The 17970-nt window shown below is 42.0% G+C and overlaps 2 protein-coding genes across 3 annotated transcripts in view; one reads left to right on the top strand and one right to left on the bottom strand.

The window, feature by feature from the left end:
• Positions 1–17970, top strand: part of FAM104B (family with sequence similarity 104 member B) — a 628193-nt gene that overhangs the window by 215596 nt on the left and 394627 nt on the right. The gene's annotated exons all lie outside the window — the stretch shown is intronic.
• On the bottom strand, positions 1687–7938 carry USP51 (ubiquitin specific peptidase 51). 2 transcript variants are annotated; one of them, XM_050776902.1, is made up of 3 exons: positions 7396–7938; positions 6783–6868; positions 1687–6604 (listed from the first exon to the last, which is right to left on the bottom strand). In XM_050776902.1, exon 3 carries the CDS (start codon positions 6553–6555, stop codon positions 4423–4425), a length of 2133 nt encoding a protein of 710 aa, XP_050632859.1. In that variant the 5' UTR covers positions 6556–6604; positions 6783–6868; positions 7396–7938; the 3' UTR covers positions 1687–4422. The 2 variants fall into 2 exon arrangements, with proteins under 2 accessions (XP_050632859.1, XP_050632860.1); XM_050776903.1 differs by lacking the exon at positions 6783–6868 and having other exon boundaries at positions 3954–6604.

The raw sequence follows: 17970 nt of genomic DNA, 5'->3' as shown, positions 1-17970 counted from the left end.
GAATGTCTTCATTTGTTCATTCATATATTCATTCAGCCAGCATGTTAAGTACCTGCCATAAACTGTGGTAGGCCTGTGGGATTTATAAACACATAGGTCTGGCCCTGGCCCGGAGTAGCCACTACTGTGTGTTTGGAAGAGAATCAAGGTAAAGGAACTGAAAGCAATTCAGAAACAACAGAAGCTATACATTGCAAATCAGTATTGGACCACCTGGATAAGGTCCCAACGGGTAAGTCCCTCCCCAGGCTTGTTGGAGGAGCTGGTGTTGTGGGCATTTGGGGAGGATCTGAGGGAGAGGGGTGATAAAAATGACACTCAAAGTGATGGCTATGGTGTTGAAGTTAGAAAAGAATTCTTGTGTGACTAAAGAGCTGATGGTTTTACAGATAGCAAAAACGTGAGATCTTACAGGTCTTGGTGCTCAGCCTGGCATATAGTATTGAGTGAGGCTATGTGTCTTATATTGGGGGTAATATTTTGGTCTCATCCATCATTATTATCATTAGGAAAGTCGTTTAGCCTGATCTATCTGAATCAGCCATTTCCACAAAAACAAATACACCTGCAGCATGGGCAACTTTGTGTAGTTGATAGGTTACTCTCTCCTTGCAGGTTACCTGCATCCAGATTTGTCAGAAGTTGCCCTTCTGTACCATGCTGGTTTATACTGTCTTCCATAGCAAAATCACGAAAAGCAAAAATATATATATTTGAATTATCTATACTGGATTATGATGGGACATGCATGGGCTTTGGGGACCTGCATTTGAATAATGGCTTCACTGATTAGAACAGTAGAGTGAACTTAAGCAAATCACTTTTCTATTCTGATTTTCACTTTCCCAGTTTGTGAAATATGTTCAGTAATGATTGTCTCCCAGAAATACGAGGACCCAGGACCCAGTGAGATAATCAAGGTAAAGCAGTTAACACAGTGCCTGCTTTAAATCAGTACTCATATAACATTATTGCCGTTTTTTCCCTTTTATTTGGAATAAGCATTTCATTGCTGTAAGGTTTGAAGTCTAGCACAGGTCAGTGGCTGAGCTGACACTTGTTTCTTAAAGATGTACAGGGACTCACCATAGTTTCTTAATTTTATATGATGAAGTTCATCCAAGGTCACTCCTCCTTCCCTTTTCTCTCTCATGCTTTGTGGTCTTAGGAACTGATGCTCCACTAATCATATAGCTTGGTTAGTATGTTCAAGACCCTTGGCTGCAAATGACAGGATCCCAACTGAAACTAGCTTAAGCAAAACAAAGGACTCTATTGGCTCAGATAGCTGGGAACTTCGGCACGTCTGGCACAGCTGGATCCACAAGGTTCAAACGATGTTCCCTGGGCTCTTTCTCCCAATCTCCAGTTCTGGTTTTCTCTGTGTTATAGATATTAACCTCTCAAAGTCCCGGAATCAGGTCATCATAGCATAGTGACTACAGCTTGGGGGTGGGGTCAGGAGGGAGACACGTATTTTCTTCCAGTGTTCATATACATTCAATTTAGCAATAGACTCTGATTGGCCCTACTTGGGCCCTATGCCCACCCTCAGAAGAAATGCTCTTGTGGGAGGGGTATTGGTAGAGGGACCGGGGAATTGAGAACTGTAATCTGGCCCAGCCTGTGTAACGTGCCCACCCTGGGGAGGGGTGACAGAGGCAGGGAAAAGTGATCAGTAGCCCCAATAGGTCCACAAAGAATGGTGGGAAAATGAGGGTGCTAAGCAGAAAAATAAACTACAGCTCTTCGATAAACACAGTCACCAGACATCACTCCCTTGTAGCAGAGTGATGATGTGCAGTGTGATGAAGAACACTGTGCAGTGGTGAGGTACTACTGTCTCATGGGGAAGGTAAACTAATGTGGTAAACCCTAGAAAGGTGTGGTACACAGTTGTGAGACACTGCTGCTGAGGGACACTGTGATGAGGGGCAGTGTGGCCACATACATGCCAGAGAGCTCAGCCTCACCTTCTATTGCTGCTCCTCTTCCCCATCCAGTCTTCCATGACTGCCAACTTCCAGGCCTGTGCTCTTTTCTCTGCATTGTACCTGGGCCTCCCTCCACACACCTGGCTATTTCTCACTGATCACTTTTAAGCCAGCCCCTGCAGCTGAGTGCTTTTAATACCCTGCTTTGGGGTAAAATACAATACTGATCACACTGTATTATAGCACTGGGCATTTAATGGCAGCCTGATGGATGAAGGGGTGAGAAAATATTACTGACAAGGTGAATAGAGCAAATAACTGAACTCATCTTCACATTTAACAAATATTTATTAACACAGAAATGAGTAAGGCTTGGCCCCCTGGTCTCAGATGCTCAGTGCAGAGGGGCAGACAATCACAAAGCTACAATAAAATCACAGTAGAATAAGTACTATCACCGAGGTATGGACAAAGTACTTTGGAGGCACAGTGAGAGGAATAAAGAGGGCGAGGGAGGAACAATTTTCTCATTTATACCTGCCTAGAGCATTCAGGGAAGGCTACAGAGAAGTCATCTGTGAGTTGGGTCTTGAAGGAGGAGTAAAAGCCACCAGGTGAATAGTCAAAGAAGGAGCCCTGCAGGCTGGGGCTCAGAGATGTAGGTAAGGCCAGGTAAGTGAGGGGTTCAGGGAACTAGGCATGAGTGACAAAAAAAAAAAAAGGAAATAAAGAGGGAATAACGAATGAGCAGAAGGACTGCAAGCACAAGCCCATAGCTCTACTGTGGAAATTAAAGGTCTTGTTTCCCCTTGGAAGGGGAAGAGGGAAAAAGGAAGGTGGGAGGGCCTCAGATATGGGTCCCTGCCACTTCCTCAGTCAGGCCATGGGGCTCAAATACCAAAGCCAGAGTTTCACAGCTGTGATCTAACTTCCCTAAGCCACCAAATTATCAAGCCCCTTTTCAGAAGCTAAGAATTTGTATGAATAATGCAGTTCTAAATGGAAAAGTCCCTAATGTTTTCATTTTTCTCAGATGAATTGATTCTGCCTAGGAAGTAATTCGACTTCCTTCAGGATATGAGATGGGGCATGGAATCTCAAGAGAGGAAGGTGGGTTAGTTAGTGTTTAGGCCTTGCAGCCATCTCACAATTGGATGGTAAGATAATGATTAAAATGTCTATTTCCTTTTGCAAAGTATATTGATATATCAACATAAAGTTCAAAAAATATATATACTCACACTCCGCTGTCTTGTTATTCCTGTCTCCTCCATTTCTTTCATACCCGTCTGTATTTTAATATGCTTAAATAAAAAAATAGAACTTCTTAAACTTTTAATTTTAATAATTTTTTTCTACTTGAATCTTTTACATTTTTTCATTTGTCAATTTTTATGTAACTTTTTTTAAGTTTAAATTTTTAAATCTTTATTTAAATATTTAAAGTTTTCATTTAAATCTCTTGAATTGAACTTATCTAAGGTTCTTTTTATTTCACAAGTCTCTATTTTCTTCCTATATTTTTTCAATTTTTGTCTTTAAACAAATTTTGTCTTTTTGTATTGAATTATTCTAAACTTTCCTCTTTTAAAACTTCTCTAAAATTGAATTGCATTCCATTCTGTATTTTCGAAAATTTATTTCTTAATCATTATAGTAGTAATTTTGTTAACACTTTTTAAATATGTATATTTTATGCTTTAATTTTGAAATATCTATTTATATTATTTTCCTTCATTTGAAACTTTTAAGATGTTCTTTTGTTTCTAACTTTAATTTTTAACAGTATTTTCTTCCTTTTTTTGGTAAACTTTCATTTTTAACCTTGTTCCTTATTTTATATTTTTAAACTTTAAGAATTTAATTTGCTTTTAATTTTTAAAATTCTGAAACTTCTTTAAATTAAAAAATTATTTTTAACTTTTAAAATATTTATTTAAAAAATATCAACTTAAATTTTTTTCATCATTTAAAATTTTTTTTTTCTTTTAAAACCTTAAAAATGATTTTTCCTTTTTAAATGTTTTTCTTTTAAAGCTTTTTAAACTTTATTTTAAAATATCATTTTTCTTTCAAACTATTTGGCTGGTCAGCCACAGCTGGAACACCAATTGTGAAGTTTTTGCTGATAAAGGAATACTCCCTGACTTCACAAGATATTTCTGTAGAAACAAATGACATAGTAGCATCAGAACACCTCTACTCCCATTGTCCCCACCTAAAGCATTCTTTTCATTTCATTATGTTTTATGTGACCATTTTCAACCTCTTCTCCCTCTCCCCATTTCTTAAGGTTGAATGGTCACTGGTTAGTATTCATTTTTTTTCTTCCTCCAGACCCATGGGCCATGCTAAAATAGGTTCTTTACATCAAGATACTAGCTGTCATATAGGTGTTATTGTCATTGTCCATTCCAAGTAGGTCTGTGTGTCACTTCAAAATCCTTGCCTAATCATTTACTTTTTTTCAGTAAGTGGTCTGGTAAGACTAGTCTTTCTCTAGACCCTGTTTGTGATAGAAGAGTAAATACCCTTCACTGTAAAGTAAGTCCTCAATGGTAGCCTTGGTGATGATGGCATCATCACAGCTGAACCACTGGTCCTTTTGTTGCCGGATAAAGCTGGTATAGTGGCCACTTTCCAAAGTTCCATGGTGATTAATCACTGCAAACAAGGAATACTTATTCTCATTGGGCACACAATCTGCTGGTGGCTGGCCTTCTTTCATTCTGCTCTCTTTAGTGGAGGCCAAAAACGGAGTCATGTCCAGCTCCAAGGGAAAGGAGATAAAGGTATTAATCTTTCGCCTCTGTTTGCCTACATGCTCAAACCGCTTGAGATGAAAACAAGCCACAATGGGTAATTTTTTCATTGTAAGCTGTTTAGTAGACTCCTGGTAGCTTTGGCAACTATTGCATTTGATTTTGGCACTGCTTCCTAGGTGCTCTGGCCTTGTAAACCACTGTAGGCAGTCTGTGAGTGAGGGGATTCCTGGTATGTGGTCATCCCTGCTCACTGTGCCATCAGCCCTCTCTGGGTTCTGGGAATCGAATGTGGCACAAGAGCCAGGCAAGTCCAAACTGATGTCCCAGCATGGGTCTATGGTGGTGGAAACACTATGGCAGGCTTGACATGTGACATCTGATTGCAGGCCACCTGTAAAGATTTGGTCTATGATGCAGTTACAGCAGTTGGGGTTATTGGCCTCCTGCACACCACTATCATCTTTGCTGTGTCTATGCAGCACATCTAATATTGCAATAAGGAACTCATGGGCATCCTGCTGCCTGTACCCTGCTAAATGTTCTGCATGGATCCATATCAGATGCAGTAACTTATAGGGAATGTGAGGAGTTCGGCTCCCAGAGTACATAGCATGAAAAAGCGAAGACATTTCACAGACCAGACACAAGCTGGGGCTTGTCATTATACATTTGTGCTTGTCAGAGAGGAAGAAATCTTTCAGTAGAGGAATATGGGTAAGTGCCTGAACAATACAATTCATAAAACAAGTGTTCCCAAGATTGATTAGCCCTCTCAGGCCTACAGTATAGACTGACTTTTTTCTTCTCTTTTTCTTGGGTTTCACCAATTTTGGCTCCTGTTCCTTTGTCTCACAGGTTGATTGCTTGTCTTCAGTCCCTGATGTCATAAACTGTTGATGAGAAACATCTGTTGAGGTGGAAGTTAATCTCAAAATTTTTTCTTTTGTTTCTTTGGCAATCTGTTCTATGTCTTTGTCATATACATAATCCTTACACATGAAGCAATATATGACCCCATGATAAACGTCTACAGCTAAATGGTGCTGCTTTGTTTCTGCATGTTTGTGAATATGTTTCTCAGTGAAGCAGCCAAAAAAGACACAGGAGAGACAAGAGTGGAGTCTATTCATATGGGTACTACATACATGACAGATGCATGACTTTGCTTTACGTTTCCTAGTCTCTGGGGTCCCACTCCAAACGAAACGCTGGTAGATCAGCCTCAGGTTCTTCTGCCAGTTCTTACCTACTTTAAAGCTCTCCACATGAGAGCAGCCTGTGGGACCCTGACCAAAGTCGACCTCCAGCAACCAGTCCCCTAAGCCGCCAGGATCCCCCGACCCGTCTAGGTCACCAGAGCAGCTTCTCCGTGTCTGAGGCCTGGACCCAGGTCGGGATCTGCGCCGGGATCCACGCCAGGCCCTGGGCCGCGGTGCGGATGGGGGCGGGGGTGGCGGCGGGGGCGGGGGCCGGGCCGGAGGCGGGGGTGGGGCCGACAGCCCAGGCTGGCTGCGGGAGCGGGCCCGGGGCTGGGGCCGAGGGCGGGGCTTGCGGCGCGGGCAAACGGGCGAGGAGCTGCTGTGACAGCGAAGGGGGATTGAAGGGAGCACCTTCTCGTCGCCGCCGCTGCTGGTCCACGTCAAGTTCTCCTCCGGCACGGGCTTAGGCTCCTGTAATGGCTCCAGCTTCATCTCCTCAGCTTCCCGTCCCGAAGACGCCTTCGTCGCCCCCGCCGCCGCCTCCTCCATTTTCCCCGCCTTCTCAACCGCCTCCTCAGGAGAGGCTCCTCCCCCACCTCCGGAGATCCAGCGGGCCCCAGAGCCGGAGGGCAAAGAAGTTTCTGGAACCTGGGCCATCAGATCACTGCTCGACCTGAGAAGCAAGGCGTCTGGAAACGAGCTGCGACTGTAGATGAAACGAGACAGACTTCTGTGAATGATCTGCCCAGCGTCATGGCCGCAGTGCGCAGTTAGCGCCCCCAGGACCCCTCCCATCGGCCCTTGAGCTCAGCCCGCGGCCGCTGCCGGCTCCACCCACTCAACTGAGAGGCCCCTGGAGCTGATGGGGAGACCGAGGCGGTTACCTGCTTTAAAGACGCTCAGATCATGCAGGGGCCAGGGGACTGGGAACAGAAGGCTAGCGAGCGGTGGGGGTGGGGAACGGCCTGAGCTTTAGGACAGAAAGGATGGAAACTTCTTTAAAAAAGGCGCCACCCTCTGTCTGCTTTTTTGCGCCCTGCGCAGCCTCGCTTTGGTGCAGCTTCCTCTGACGTTCTTTCCCTGTATCCTAAAAAACACTTGGGTCAACATTTTCTCTCAAAAATGGCTGAAAGGACGCACTTTTGGAAAATGAACTCAGAGGAAGAAAGTGTCCCTCTGCTCCTACCTTATCTATACTTCTGTGACCCGGTGTGTTCCACTCTAAGCCGTTGCCCCTCAGCGCACTTTCGTTCCGCCCAGCTCTTGCGCCCTCTCACGCTTTCTCGCTCTTGTGCTCTCACACCCCTTTTCTTGCTTCTGCGACTTCAATTCCTGCGATTTCTCCTAGAATTCGGATTACTACTCCCTCCCTTCAGGCATTTGCCACCTCTAAGGCCACCACCATCCTCGGGCGATCCCCGAAGTCCCCGCTCCCTTTTCCCTCTCCTGCCCCCGCAACGCCCCCAGCCCGGCGGTTTGTTTAAAGGTCTGGGTTACCTTGGGCCCCAGGCGCGTGATATAGAACGTCAGCAACTGCTGCTGTCCAGGCGCTCCTCAGCCAGCCTTCTCTCCTGACCTCTCCTCAGGGCTGGTCACAAGGGGGCCGCCCCCTGGCCCCTCCCCTCTCGACGTGCGGCCCCCAACCCCGGATTCTGCCCTCCTGCAGTGATGAATGGCACCGCTGTCCCGCGCAGGCAGGCAAACCTCTTCCTGAAACAGACTCTACTGGAGGCAACAGCAGCAACAGATTCTACAGAAAGCCCCTGAAATGGAGGCTCAGGCCTCACCTAGCTCCAGGCCCGCACTCCACAGAAAAAAAGATTCGCCCGGCATGGGGGTGGGGGCTTCCAGAGATGGCAACTCCCTGGCAGAAATCCCTCAGGATCCTGTCAGAGTCTGGTCTCTGGGAGTTGAGAGAGAGAGAGAGAGAGAGATTATCCCAGAATGTGCAGGGGAGGAAGCATAAGCAAGGGCTCAGGCTCAGAGAGACCTGAGCCCAGGCACATGCTTGCTGTGTGACCTCAGATAAAACACTTAACTTCTCTGAGCCTTAGTTGTGTCAATTTTTTAAGAGAAATTGAAATAATAACCCTAACCCAATGTGAACACTAAGTCATAGTATATATCAAGTAAGACCTTTTTGGCAAGCTTTATCTTTCACACCTCTTTTTTCAGTCCCGACCTGAAAATCAGCCTAGAGAACAACTCCTGATGCAGAGCAGAGGAGAAGAGAATGCCTTTCTCTTTCGAAGCTCTCTCCAAGTTATGGCTCAGCTCACGCTATCATCCCTCCTAGGCGGTTCATGTACAGGAGCATGCATTCAACAAAGATGCCATCGGTGCATTATAGCACTAGATTGTGCTGTGAGAAGCACAAGATACAACTGTTTGTGTCCTGAAGTCCATAGGCCAGGAGACTTTTCCTTTTCTGTGACAGATCCAGCATCCAAGGTGACAACCCCGGAGGAAAGCTATCTCCAGGGCTTGTTGCCCTTCCTGTCCAATCCCAAGAAAATTACGGTTTATTACAGAGGATGTTTAATGCTACATTTAATCTCTCTGAAAAAGTCACACATCTCCCCTCAAAACCTCACGATTAGGATTCAGCTCTCTTTAACTTGGCAGTGGCATCTAGTGGATAAGTGGATATGTCCGCACAGTGGATATCAGTGATTTTGTGACTTGGTCTAGATTCGACCATATCTCAGTCACCTACCAGCACCTGGAGGGAAAGTGCTTTGGAATTATAGACTGGCTTGTGCAGGAAAACGTGTTTCTTTTCCCCTAGGGAAGGGCATTTTCTCAGTCACAGCTAAGCAAAGAGTTGCTTCTGCATTCGCAGAGCTAGAAGGAAATGCTGAGTCAGTCGTTTGCTAGCTGCGCCACCTGTGGCGTGGATCCCAGCTGCTCTGAGACAGCCTTGCACCCTTTATGCAGGCAGAGAGGCAGGGCACAATTTATAAATACTTCTGTCTTCTGAGCCTTTGCTTTCTTTTGTGCAAAATCAGAATCATGAGAATGCCAGCCCTACCTAGATTCATTTATTCAGCAGATATGTAAACAGCACCTACTGCTGCCCTGGGCACTATGAATATACAGCCAAACAAAACTGGGCACAAAAGCAAGTCAGTCAGAGTCTCTGCCTGAGATCCACATCAGGAAATGCAAAGGAATGTGCTGTGAAGATTAATGTTAGTTAATAAAGGCCTAAAAACCACTCGTAATCAACAACTTAACATTTGGGAGGTGGGATTGTTACAGTGCTTCAAAAAGTTTCTGAAAACAATTGTTATTGAGCTAGACACACCTTTAAATCAGCCCACACGCTATGGTGACCAAACAAATGATTTCTTCATTGACAATTGTCCTGTAGGAAAACCTCAGAACAGTGTGATGGGTCACTTCTGTCAAAACGAAAATGAATGGGTCTGCATGGTTTAGGCCTTTCTGGAGTTCACAGGTTCCTCCAAAATGAAGCGACATCGAACCTTCTGGTGGACTTAACAGTCTGCTAGACTCCACTCCCAGAGTTCCCAGTTCAGTGAGTTTGGGGAGGCCCAATAATTTAGGTTTCTAACGCTGTACCAGCTGATGCGGATGCTGCTGGCATGGAGATGGCACTTTGAGAACCACTGCTGTGGGATTATGTGTAAAGAAGCCCAGGTCAAGGCACTCTGGCCTTGGTAGCAGGAGCCATGTCTGATGGAGCTGGTTTCCCAGGACTGTGTTATGTTGGCGTCTCTTACAGATTCTAGCTGTGGCCAGTCTGGCGGGCTCCTTTGGGAGTGGAGTGGTGTATGAAAGAGCAGGATTGGGAAAAAGCCTGCCTCTGTGCTTCTGGTGGCTCACTCAGTACCTTGAAAACTGGACCCCTGAAGCCTCACACAGCCTTCTTTCTCCCAACCTGGGCCTCTTCCCCTCAATGACCTCGCTTCTCAGAGGCCAGCATCCCAAAGGGCAGACTTGGAGCCATTACCTGCCCCTGACTGGGGCTGCAGGGAGGGTGCCATGGACTGGGTTCTAGTCCTTTGGGGCCCACGTTTGTCTGCCCAGCCTCCTGCCCCTGCCCCCTCACTTGATGGATCCCCTCTTCTATTCCTTTACTTCCTGTGCTCCAGCTCGTAGCTGGTCTGCCTCCGGGCTTCTGAAGCAACAGCCTCAGACACCACTGGAGTGTGCCCTCTCCTGCCCACAGACCTATGGTGACTCCCTGTGGTCTCTTGGTTAAAATGGAAACTGCCCAACTTACTCCAACTCCCCCTACCCCTGAGTAGGTCCAACCTCAGCTTCACTTTCTGCTTTTTTAGGCTCCAGCACTTCAACCACAGAAGCCTCTGTATTGTCTGTGCACATGAGATTACATATGTGAAAACATCCGGCCTGTCAGTCCATTGCCTTCCCTTTGCCCTTGCATGTTCATTTCAAAACATCCCCTAGAGTAGGTGTTTTAGTCAGGGTTCTCCAGAGGGACAGAACCAATAGGATATATGTATCCTACATACACACACACACACACACACACACACACACATGTATATGTATATGTATATGTTTATGTATATGTATATGTATATGTATGAAAAGGAGTTTATCAGGGAGAATTGGCTCAAATGATCACAAGGCGAAGTCCCATGACAGGCCGTCTGAAAGCTGGGGAAGAAAGCAGCCAGTAGTGACTCAGTCTGAGTCCAAAAGCCTCAAACATAGGGAAGCCAACAGTGTAGCCTTCAGTCTGTGTCCCAAGGCCCGAGAGCCCCCATGCAAACCACTGGTGTAAGTCTAAGAGTCCAAAGGCTAAAGAACCTGGAGTCTGATGTCCAAGGGCAGGAGGAACAGAAGGAAGCATCCAGCATGGGAGAAGGATGAAAGCCAGATGACTCAGCAAGCCAGCTTGTCCCACCTACTTCCATCTGCCTTGCCTTACCCGCGCTGGTTGGTGCCCAGCCACATTGAGGATGAGTCTTCCTCTCCCAGTCCACGGACTCAAACGTCAGTCTCCTCTGACAACACCCTTACCCAGAAGCAATACTTTATCAGCTATCTAGGCATCCTTCAATTCAATCCAATCAAGTTGACCCCTAATATTAACCTTCAGAGTAGGGATCCTCAGCCTTTTGGTGCCTTGGATCCCTTTGGTATCCTGGTACAGCCGGTGGATCCCTTAAGACAATGATATTTTTAACATAAATATATATAACTAAATACATGGGATTATAAAAATGCATAGTATGGAGATGACATTTTGTACTTTTAGAAAGATATTGTGATATGAGGAGATTTTTTTTTATTAAACCTTACATAAGTATCGCAAGATGGGTATAATAACTACCATAGTTTCACAGTAGTGTTGAGCATAAGTGATACTCTGAGAAATGTGATAGAAGTGTAATGTGATACCGAAATTTTTATTGGCGACACAGTCACATGTAGTACTACTATCAATGGAGTTTCATGCCTAGGCCCATAGTTTTAGGACGTGATCACTTTAAGTTAGAGGTGGGTGAAAATAAAGACGCAGCTCTTTTCCCCACACACATGCAGAGACCTCTGAATTCCAAGCTCTGACTAGGCTTGCTTCATGATGCCCTGAGCACTTTGCCTGCTTAGTGGGCCAAAGAATTACAGACCATTTATTGAGTGCATATCGTGTGCTCTTTTCTCTCTCTCTTTTTTTCTCCCCCCACGAATCTTTGGTATGCTCCATTTATAAAAAATGAGTGATACAAAAACGAAGAGCACTATTTCAAAATCATGATTGTATTAACACTTAGACAGAATTAAAGGAAAAAATAGGAAACCCACAATCATAGTTGGATATTTTAACACTGCTCTTTCAATAATTCATGAAACAAAAGGCCATACACAATAAAGATAGAAGACTAAACGACACTGTGAACCAACTTGTGGTAATCGATACTTATAAAATACACCACTAATATACACCATAAAATACAGTCTTCCTTCAGTATCCGCAGGGGATTGGTTCCAGGACTCCCGTGAATACCGAGATCCTTGGATGCTCAGGTCTCTTATATAAAATGGTATATAGTATTTGCATATAACCTATGCACATACTCCCGTGTACTTTAAATCAGCTCTAGACGACTTATAATACCTAATACGATTATGTGAGTATGGCTATGCTGTATTTTTAAATTTGTATTATTACTTTTTATTATTGTATTGTCATTTTTATTTCTATTTTATGTTTTAAAATATTTTCAATTGACGGTTGAATCCATGAATGTGTAACCTGCAGATGTGGAGGGCTGACTGTACACATCTTTTGAAATGTGCTTAGTATTCAGTAAGATACAGGAATTGGGAAATTTTCCTTCGAGAGAAAAATAGTAAATATTTCAGGTTTTGTAAACTGCTCAACTCTGACGTTTTAGTGTAAAAGCATCCATAAATAATGTATAAATAAATGGGTGTGACTGTATTTATAAAAACCTTAATTGACAATAACAAGCTGCCAGCTCACAGGGCATACTTTGCCAACCCTAAGATACACTATATTCTGGGACCATAACACAATGTTTAACTAATTCCAAAGGGAGAAAATCATACAGAGTACATCCTCTGTTCACAACCGATTAGAAAACAATAATATTTAGATACATAGAGAGTCTCAATTATATGGTGCTTAAAAATCACATTTCTAAATTACCCACAAGTCAAAGAAGAGAGAGCCAAACCTGACATAGATGAAAGGCCAATAAAAGACATTGGTTTTTTATTACCAGAAAAGACCAATGTCCCTCATTAACTAAGATCCAAAAATTCTCAATCAAATATTAACAAATTGAATCAAGCAAGCTATAAAAGGATGTTATATAACGATGAAGCGATATTCATTAAAAAATACAAGGCTAGTTCAACATTCAGGAATGAATCTAATTCACTCATGACATTAACAGAACAAAGTGATCATCTCAACAGATTCAGAAAAAAAGTATTTTTCAAAATTTAATCTACATTCCTAACTAAAACTTAACAAAAATATTAGAAAACTAGGAATGAAAGGATAAAAGTGCTTTATAAGATATATGATTTGCAAATATTTTCTCCCAGTCTTTGGTTGTCTTCTTATTCTCTTTATAATAATTTTTAAAGAACAGAAATGTTGAATTTTTATTTTTAGCTTTTATGGGTACATAGTAGCTGTATATATTTATGGGGTACAAGAGATATTTTGATACAGGCATACAATGTGTAATAATCACATCAGGGTAAATGGGGTATCCATCACCTCTAACATCGATCATTTATTTGTGTTACTAACATTCCAATTATACGTTTAGTTCTTTTTAAATGTACAACGAATTATTGTTGATTGTAATCACCCTGTTGTGGTATCGAATACCAGATCGGGGCCAGGCACGGTGGCTCACGCCTGTAAGCCCAGCACTTTGGGAGGCCAAGGCGGACGGATCATTTGAGGCCAGGAGCTCGAGACCAGTCTGGCCATCATGGCGAAACCCCATCTCTACTAAAAATACAAAAATTAGCCAGGTGTGGTGGAGCAGGCCTGTCATTTCCAGCTACTTGGGAGGCTGAGGCAATAGAATCGCTTGAATGCAGGAGACGGAAGTTGCAGTGAGGGGCGAGATTGCCACACTGCACTCCAGCCTGGGTGACAGAGTGCGACTCCGTCTCAAAAAAATAAATAAATACGTCAACCCGAAATACCAGATCTTATTCTTTCTACCTAACTATATTTTTGTACTCATTAACCACCTCTACTTCCCCTAGCCCCCACCTTTCCCAGCATCTGGTTACCATCATTCTACTTCACTTAACGTAATGTCCTGCAGTTCCATCCATGTTGCTGCAAGTGAGAGGATCTCATTGTTTTTATGGCAGAATAGTACTCCACTGTGCATATGTACCACGTTTTCTTTGTCCATTTGTCTGTTGATGGACACTTAGGTTGCTTCCAAATCTTGGTTATTGTGAATAGAGCTGCAATAAAGATGGGAGTGCAGAGATCTCTTCAATATAGTGATTTCCTTTCTTTTGGGTATATACCTAGCAGTGGGATTGCTGGATCATATGATAGTTCTAATTTTAGTTGTTTGAGGAACCTCCAAACTGTTTTCCATGGTGGCTGTATTAATTCACATTCCCACCAACAGTGCTGAGGGCTCCCTTTTCTCCACACCCTCGCAAGCATTCCTTATTGCCTGCCTTTTGAATAAACGCCATTTTAACTGGGGTGAGATGATGTCTCATTGTAGTTTTGATTTGCATTTCTCTGATGGTCAATGACGTTGAGCACCTTTTCATCTACCTGTTTGCCATTTGCATGTCTTCTTTTGAGAAATGTCTATTCAGATCTTTTGCCCATATTTTAATCAGATTATTAGACTTTTTTTGTATTGAGTCGTTTGAGCTCCTTAGATATTCTGGTTATTAATCCTTTGTCAGATGGGCAGTTTGCAAATGTTTTCTCCCGTTCTGTGGGCTGTCTCTTCACTTTGTTGATTGTATCCTTTGCTGTGCAGAAGCTATTTAACTAGATGTGATCACATTTGTTCATTTTAGCGTTGGTTGCCTGCGCTTGTGGGTTATTACTCGAGAATTATTACTTTGCCCAGACCAATGTCCTGTAGAGCTTCCCCAGTGTTTCCTGAATTCTTCATCAGTAAAACCAGGCTGATTATACTAGCACCACCTATCTTTGAGAGATGTGGACAGAATTCAATAGCTACAGAAATAGCAAGTGCATAGGACAGAGCCTGACACATAGTGAAGGCTAAATATATGTAAGCTCTTTGCTCCCTCTCAAAGCATTAGCTTAGTTTCCTCACAGGATCTTTTCACACATTCCTCTACCTGGAACTGTCTTTCCCTATGACTTGCCTTGTCTTCATTCAGGTTTCTGCTCAAATATCACCCAGAGAGGCCTTCCCCAGCCCACCATCTCAGGGAATAAAGGGCATTTTGTTTTCCTTTATTCCTTTTATTTGACTTTATTTCCCACTTTATAATATACGTGTATGTGATGTCTCCTCCCATAGGATCAAAGTGGCCCAAGGGAAGGCAGTTTTTCTTTTTAGCTTATTGCAATATCCTTGGTTCCTGTTAGAAGCATAGCAAACTTTCAGAATGGTCTGTCGACTAAGTGAAAAAACAGCTGGAAGAGGTGCTTAGTATTACCAACCTCATCTTACAGATGAGGTGAAATAATGTCATACAACTAATAGATAGTAGAGTCAGGATTGAACCTCCACACTCAGACGCAACATCCCTCTCTCCAACTAGAGTGTACTCTGTTTGCAAGTGATTTCAATGTTGGATGCAAATGGCCCTCAAATGTCAGATCTAAAAGTTGAAATTGCTAAACACATACATTTCAAAGACCGACAATTGTGTTCTGTTATGTTCGTGCTTCAAATAAGCAAAATGTCCTGTCATTGATGATGAAGAAATTAAATGATCAGCATATATCAGTTCCATGCCATCATTCATGTGAAATCAGAAAATTCAAAAATACTTTATCCCAGTGTTCAAAGAGCAAATGAAAAAATGCTCGGAAAATATCGGAATTTTGAGAAATATCTTCTGTATGATGAAAAATCATTTGGGCCATGAAATATTAATGGAAATTCATAAAGAAATAAAATGATGGCTGTATCTTTGCCATTCAAACTCAGTCTCGCCTGTGATGCCTGTCTACTGAAATGAGAAGCCACCCTTCTAGAAATCTTACAAATCACAAAAGGAAGGTTGGGGTGACCAAAATTTTAGAACATCAACCTTGGATATATCCGTTGGAGACAAGAAAGCATTGTGTCATAATTAGTAGTACATGTATACATTATTCCTTCAACATAAAATAAGAAAAATAAGAGTTCACTTACAATTACATATCATTCCGTATTTCTTTCTTTGGTTTCATAAATGCCATTGTTTAAACAAGGTGACAATGGGACTAGTTTACAGTGGCAAATAGTAGTAAATAAATGGACTATTTATATGGTAGGTGTGAAAAATGTAACGATATAGCATAATGTTCCTTTCTGTCTTTTGACACAGCAATTTATGGTAACTCTTTTTAGAAAAATTCTTATTGGATTTTAAAATTTTGTTGGCTATATTATTACTTTTTATCATACACAACCAGAAGACTTTTTCAAAGGCATATGCAGAAACAGCAGTAATAACCACACAGATATTTACCTACATTAAAAAAAAAAAAACCCCACTGGCTTGTTTCATTGTCTCCCAAAATAGTAAAATAACTCTTATTTTTTTTCTGTCATAACTCTTCTTTGAACTGCTCGCCATGTTAGAACTTCCTTTTTTTTTTTTTTTTTTTTTTTGGTGCAGTGGCTAATCAGCACTCAACCAGACTTATCATTTACTTAGACATATCAAGTTCTCCTCTTCCCAATGCCACATTAGAGTGCCTCCCGGCATCAGTCCAATGTAATGACATTGAACTAAATATCCTCTCAACGAAGCGTTTGAGCATGGATTTTACTTCTACCTACAGTAGGTTTTAGATTGTAGAAACTGATTTCCAGGTTTCCAGAAGTGTGCATTTCCTTTCTATACATAAGGCTTGCTTTGTCAGTCAATTGGGTCTTTTGTGTCAATGATTTCTCCTATAGGCTGTTCATGGCTAAAGTGTCCATAATTCTTAAACACTCTGAAGCACACTGGATGTCATCGTATGTTACATCACTCTTTCTCGGGAAAAAGGTTTTTAAAGATCAAGGGTAATTTGAACTTGCATTGTTGAAGTTGGATTTCCTATAAGTTAAATTACTAGCAAAGAAGTTGAGAAAGTCCTGTTTGACATGGAACCTTTTGCTAGTGACCCTTTTTTCTCTTGATTTCTCAAGCAGTCTTTTTGCCAAAAAAAACAAGTGCCTTTTTTTTTTTTGCCATGTCAGTTTTCATTACAACCTACACATAACATGGAACAATTCAGGGGCAGTCAGTTGATAGGTTCTTAAGCTCTTTATGGCCTCTTCAAGGACCTTCACACAGTTTTGGAGAAATGGCATATACATTTCTGCTTCACTGTATCTCTTGTCTCCACTTTACTGTAATCCTTTTCTTTATTCCTATCTTCAACATATTTCCAAATAAGAGAATGGCATTCTTCTTGTTTCACACTTTGAAAATATGATTTTATGGGCAGCTGGACATCTTAACATCGTTTCTATGGTTGGCAGCAATGACAGACATCTTATAGTCCCATGTCTCTGTCAAACCTCATTACTTACTTCTGCATGTTCGAGGAAATTAAAAAGTGGCAACAAGCCTTCACTATATAGGTCTCAAAATCACAAGTAAGCAAATCACACTTTTCTTCTCATCAGCGTTGGGTGCATGGTGTGCAGCATTTACCTCCCTAATCCAGTCTTATGTGTTCTTCCATCTGTCACTAAAATAACACAATAATTTATCTGTCTGTCTTTTTTTTTTTTTTTTTTTTTTTTTTTTTGGTCATGCTACCGAGGGTACATGTTATTTTATAAATAATTTGTACATTTGTTCTTCAACAACAACAGCAAAGTAGTGCCTTTTAAAAGTAAATTATGATTGATTAAGAAATCCAAAAGACCACTCCTTCCATCCATATTCTTTCCCTGGGAAAATAAACACTGTTTCATATTGCAGAGCCATTTTCTGAACCATTTGTTCAAGAGTGGCTTATTTCCGTCAGAATCTACAATTGGCATGACGTCTATGAATATGTAGTTCACAGGCATTTTTCATATTTCTCTTGCTATTGTTCCCATGAACATGACTCTTTCTTCCTCCTAATCTCTTGCCCCCACATTACCCTCACTAATCCAATCAAGTCATTTTTAACTTTTTATTATGAAAACTTCAAACACATAAAAGCAGAAAGCATGTTAGAATGCACTCCATGTACCCATTAATTTCAAGAGCCATCAACTTCAACAATCATTAACTTTCTTCAGTCCTTGTTTCATCTATCCTCCATCACACTTTTAATTTTTCTTTTCAGAGTACAGAGAAGCCAAGTATAGACATCAAATCTTTTCATCCGGAAATAGACTTTAATAGGTAAGGGCTGTTTTAACATAA

Source organism: Macaca thibetana, chromosome X (assembly GCF_024542745.1).
Source record: "Macaca thibetana thibetana isolate TM-01 chromosome X, ASM2454274v1, whole genome shotgun sequence".
NCBI lineage: Eukaryota > Metazoa > Chordata > Mammalia > Primates > Cercopithecidae > Macaca > Macaca thibetana.
The sequence above is the reverse complement of the archived record's forward strand: the minus strand, read 5'-3'. Positions and strand labels throughout refer to the sequence as shown.

Excerpts from the sequence above, each read along its gene's own strand:
- USP51 (XM_050776902.1), bottom strand. The coding sequence starts at position 6,555 with ATGGCCCAGGTTCCAGAAACTTCTTTGCCCTCCGGCTCTGGGGCCCGC.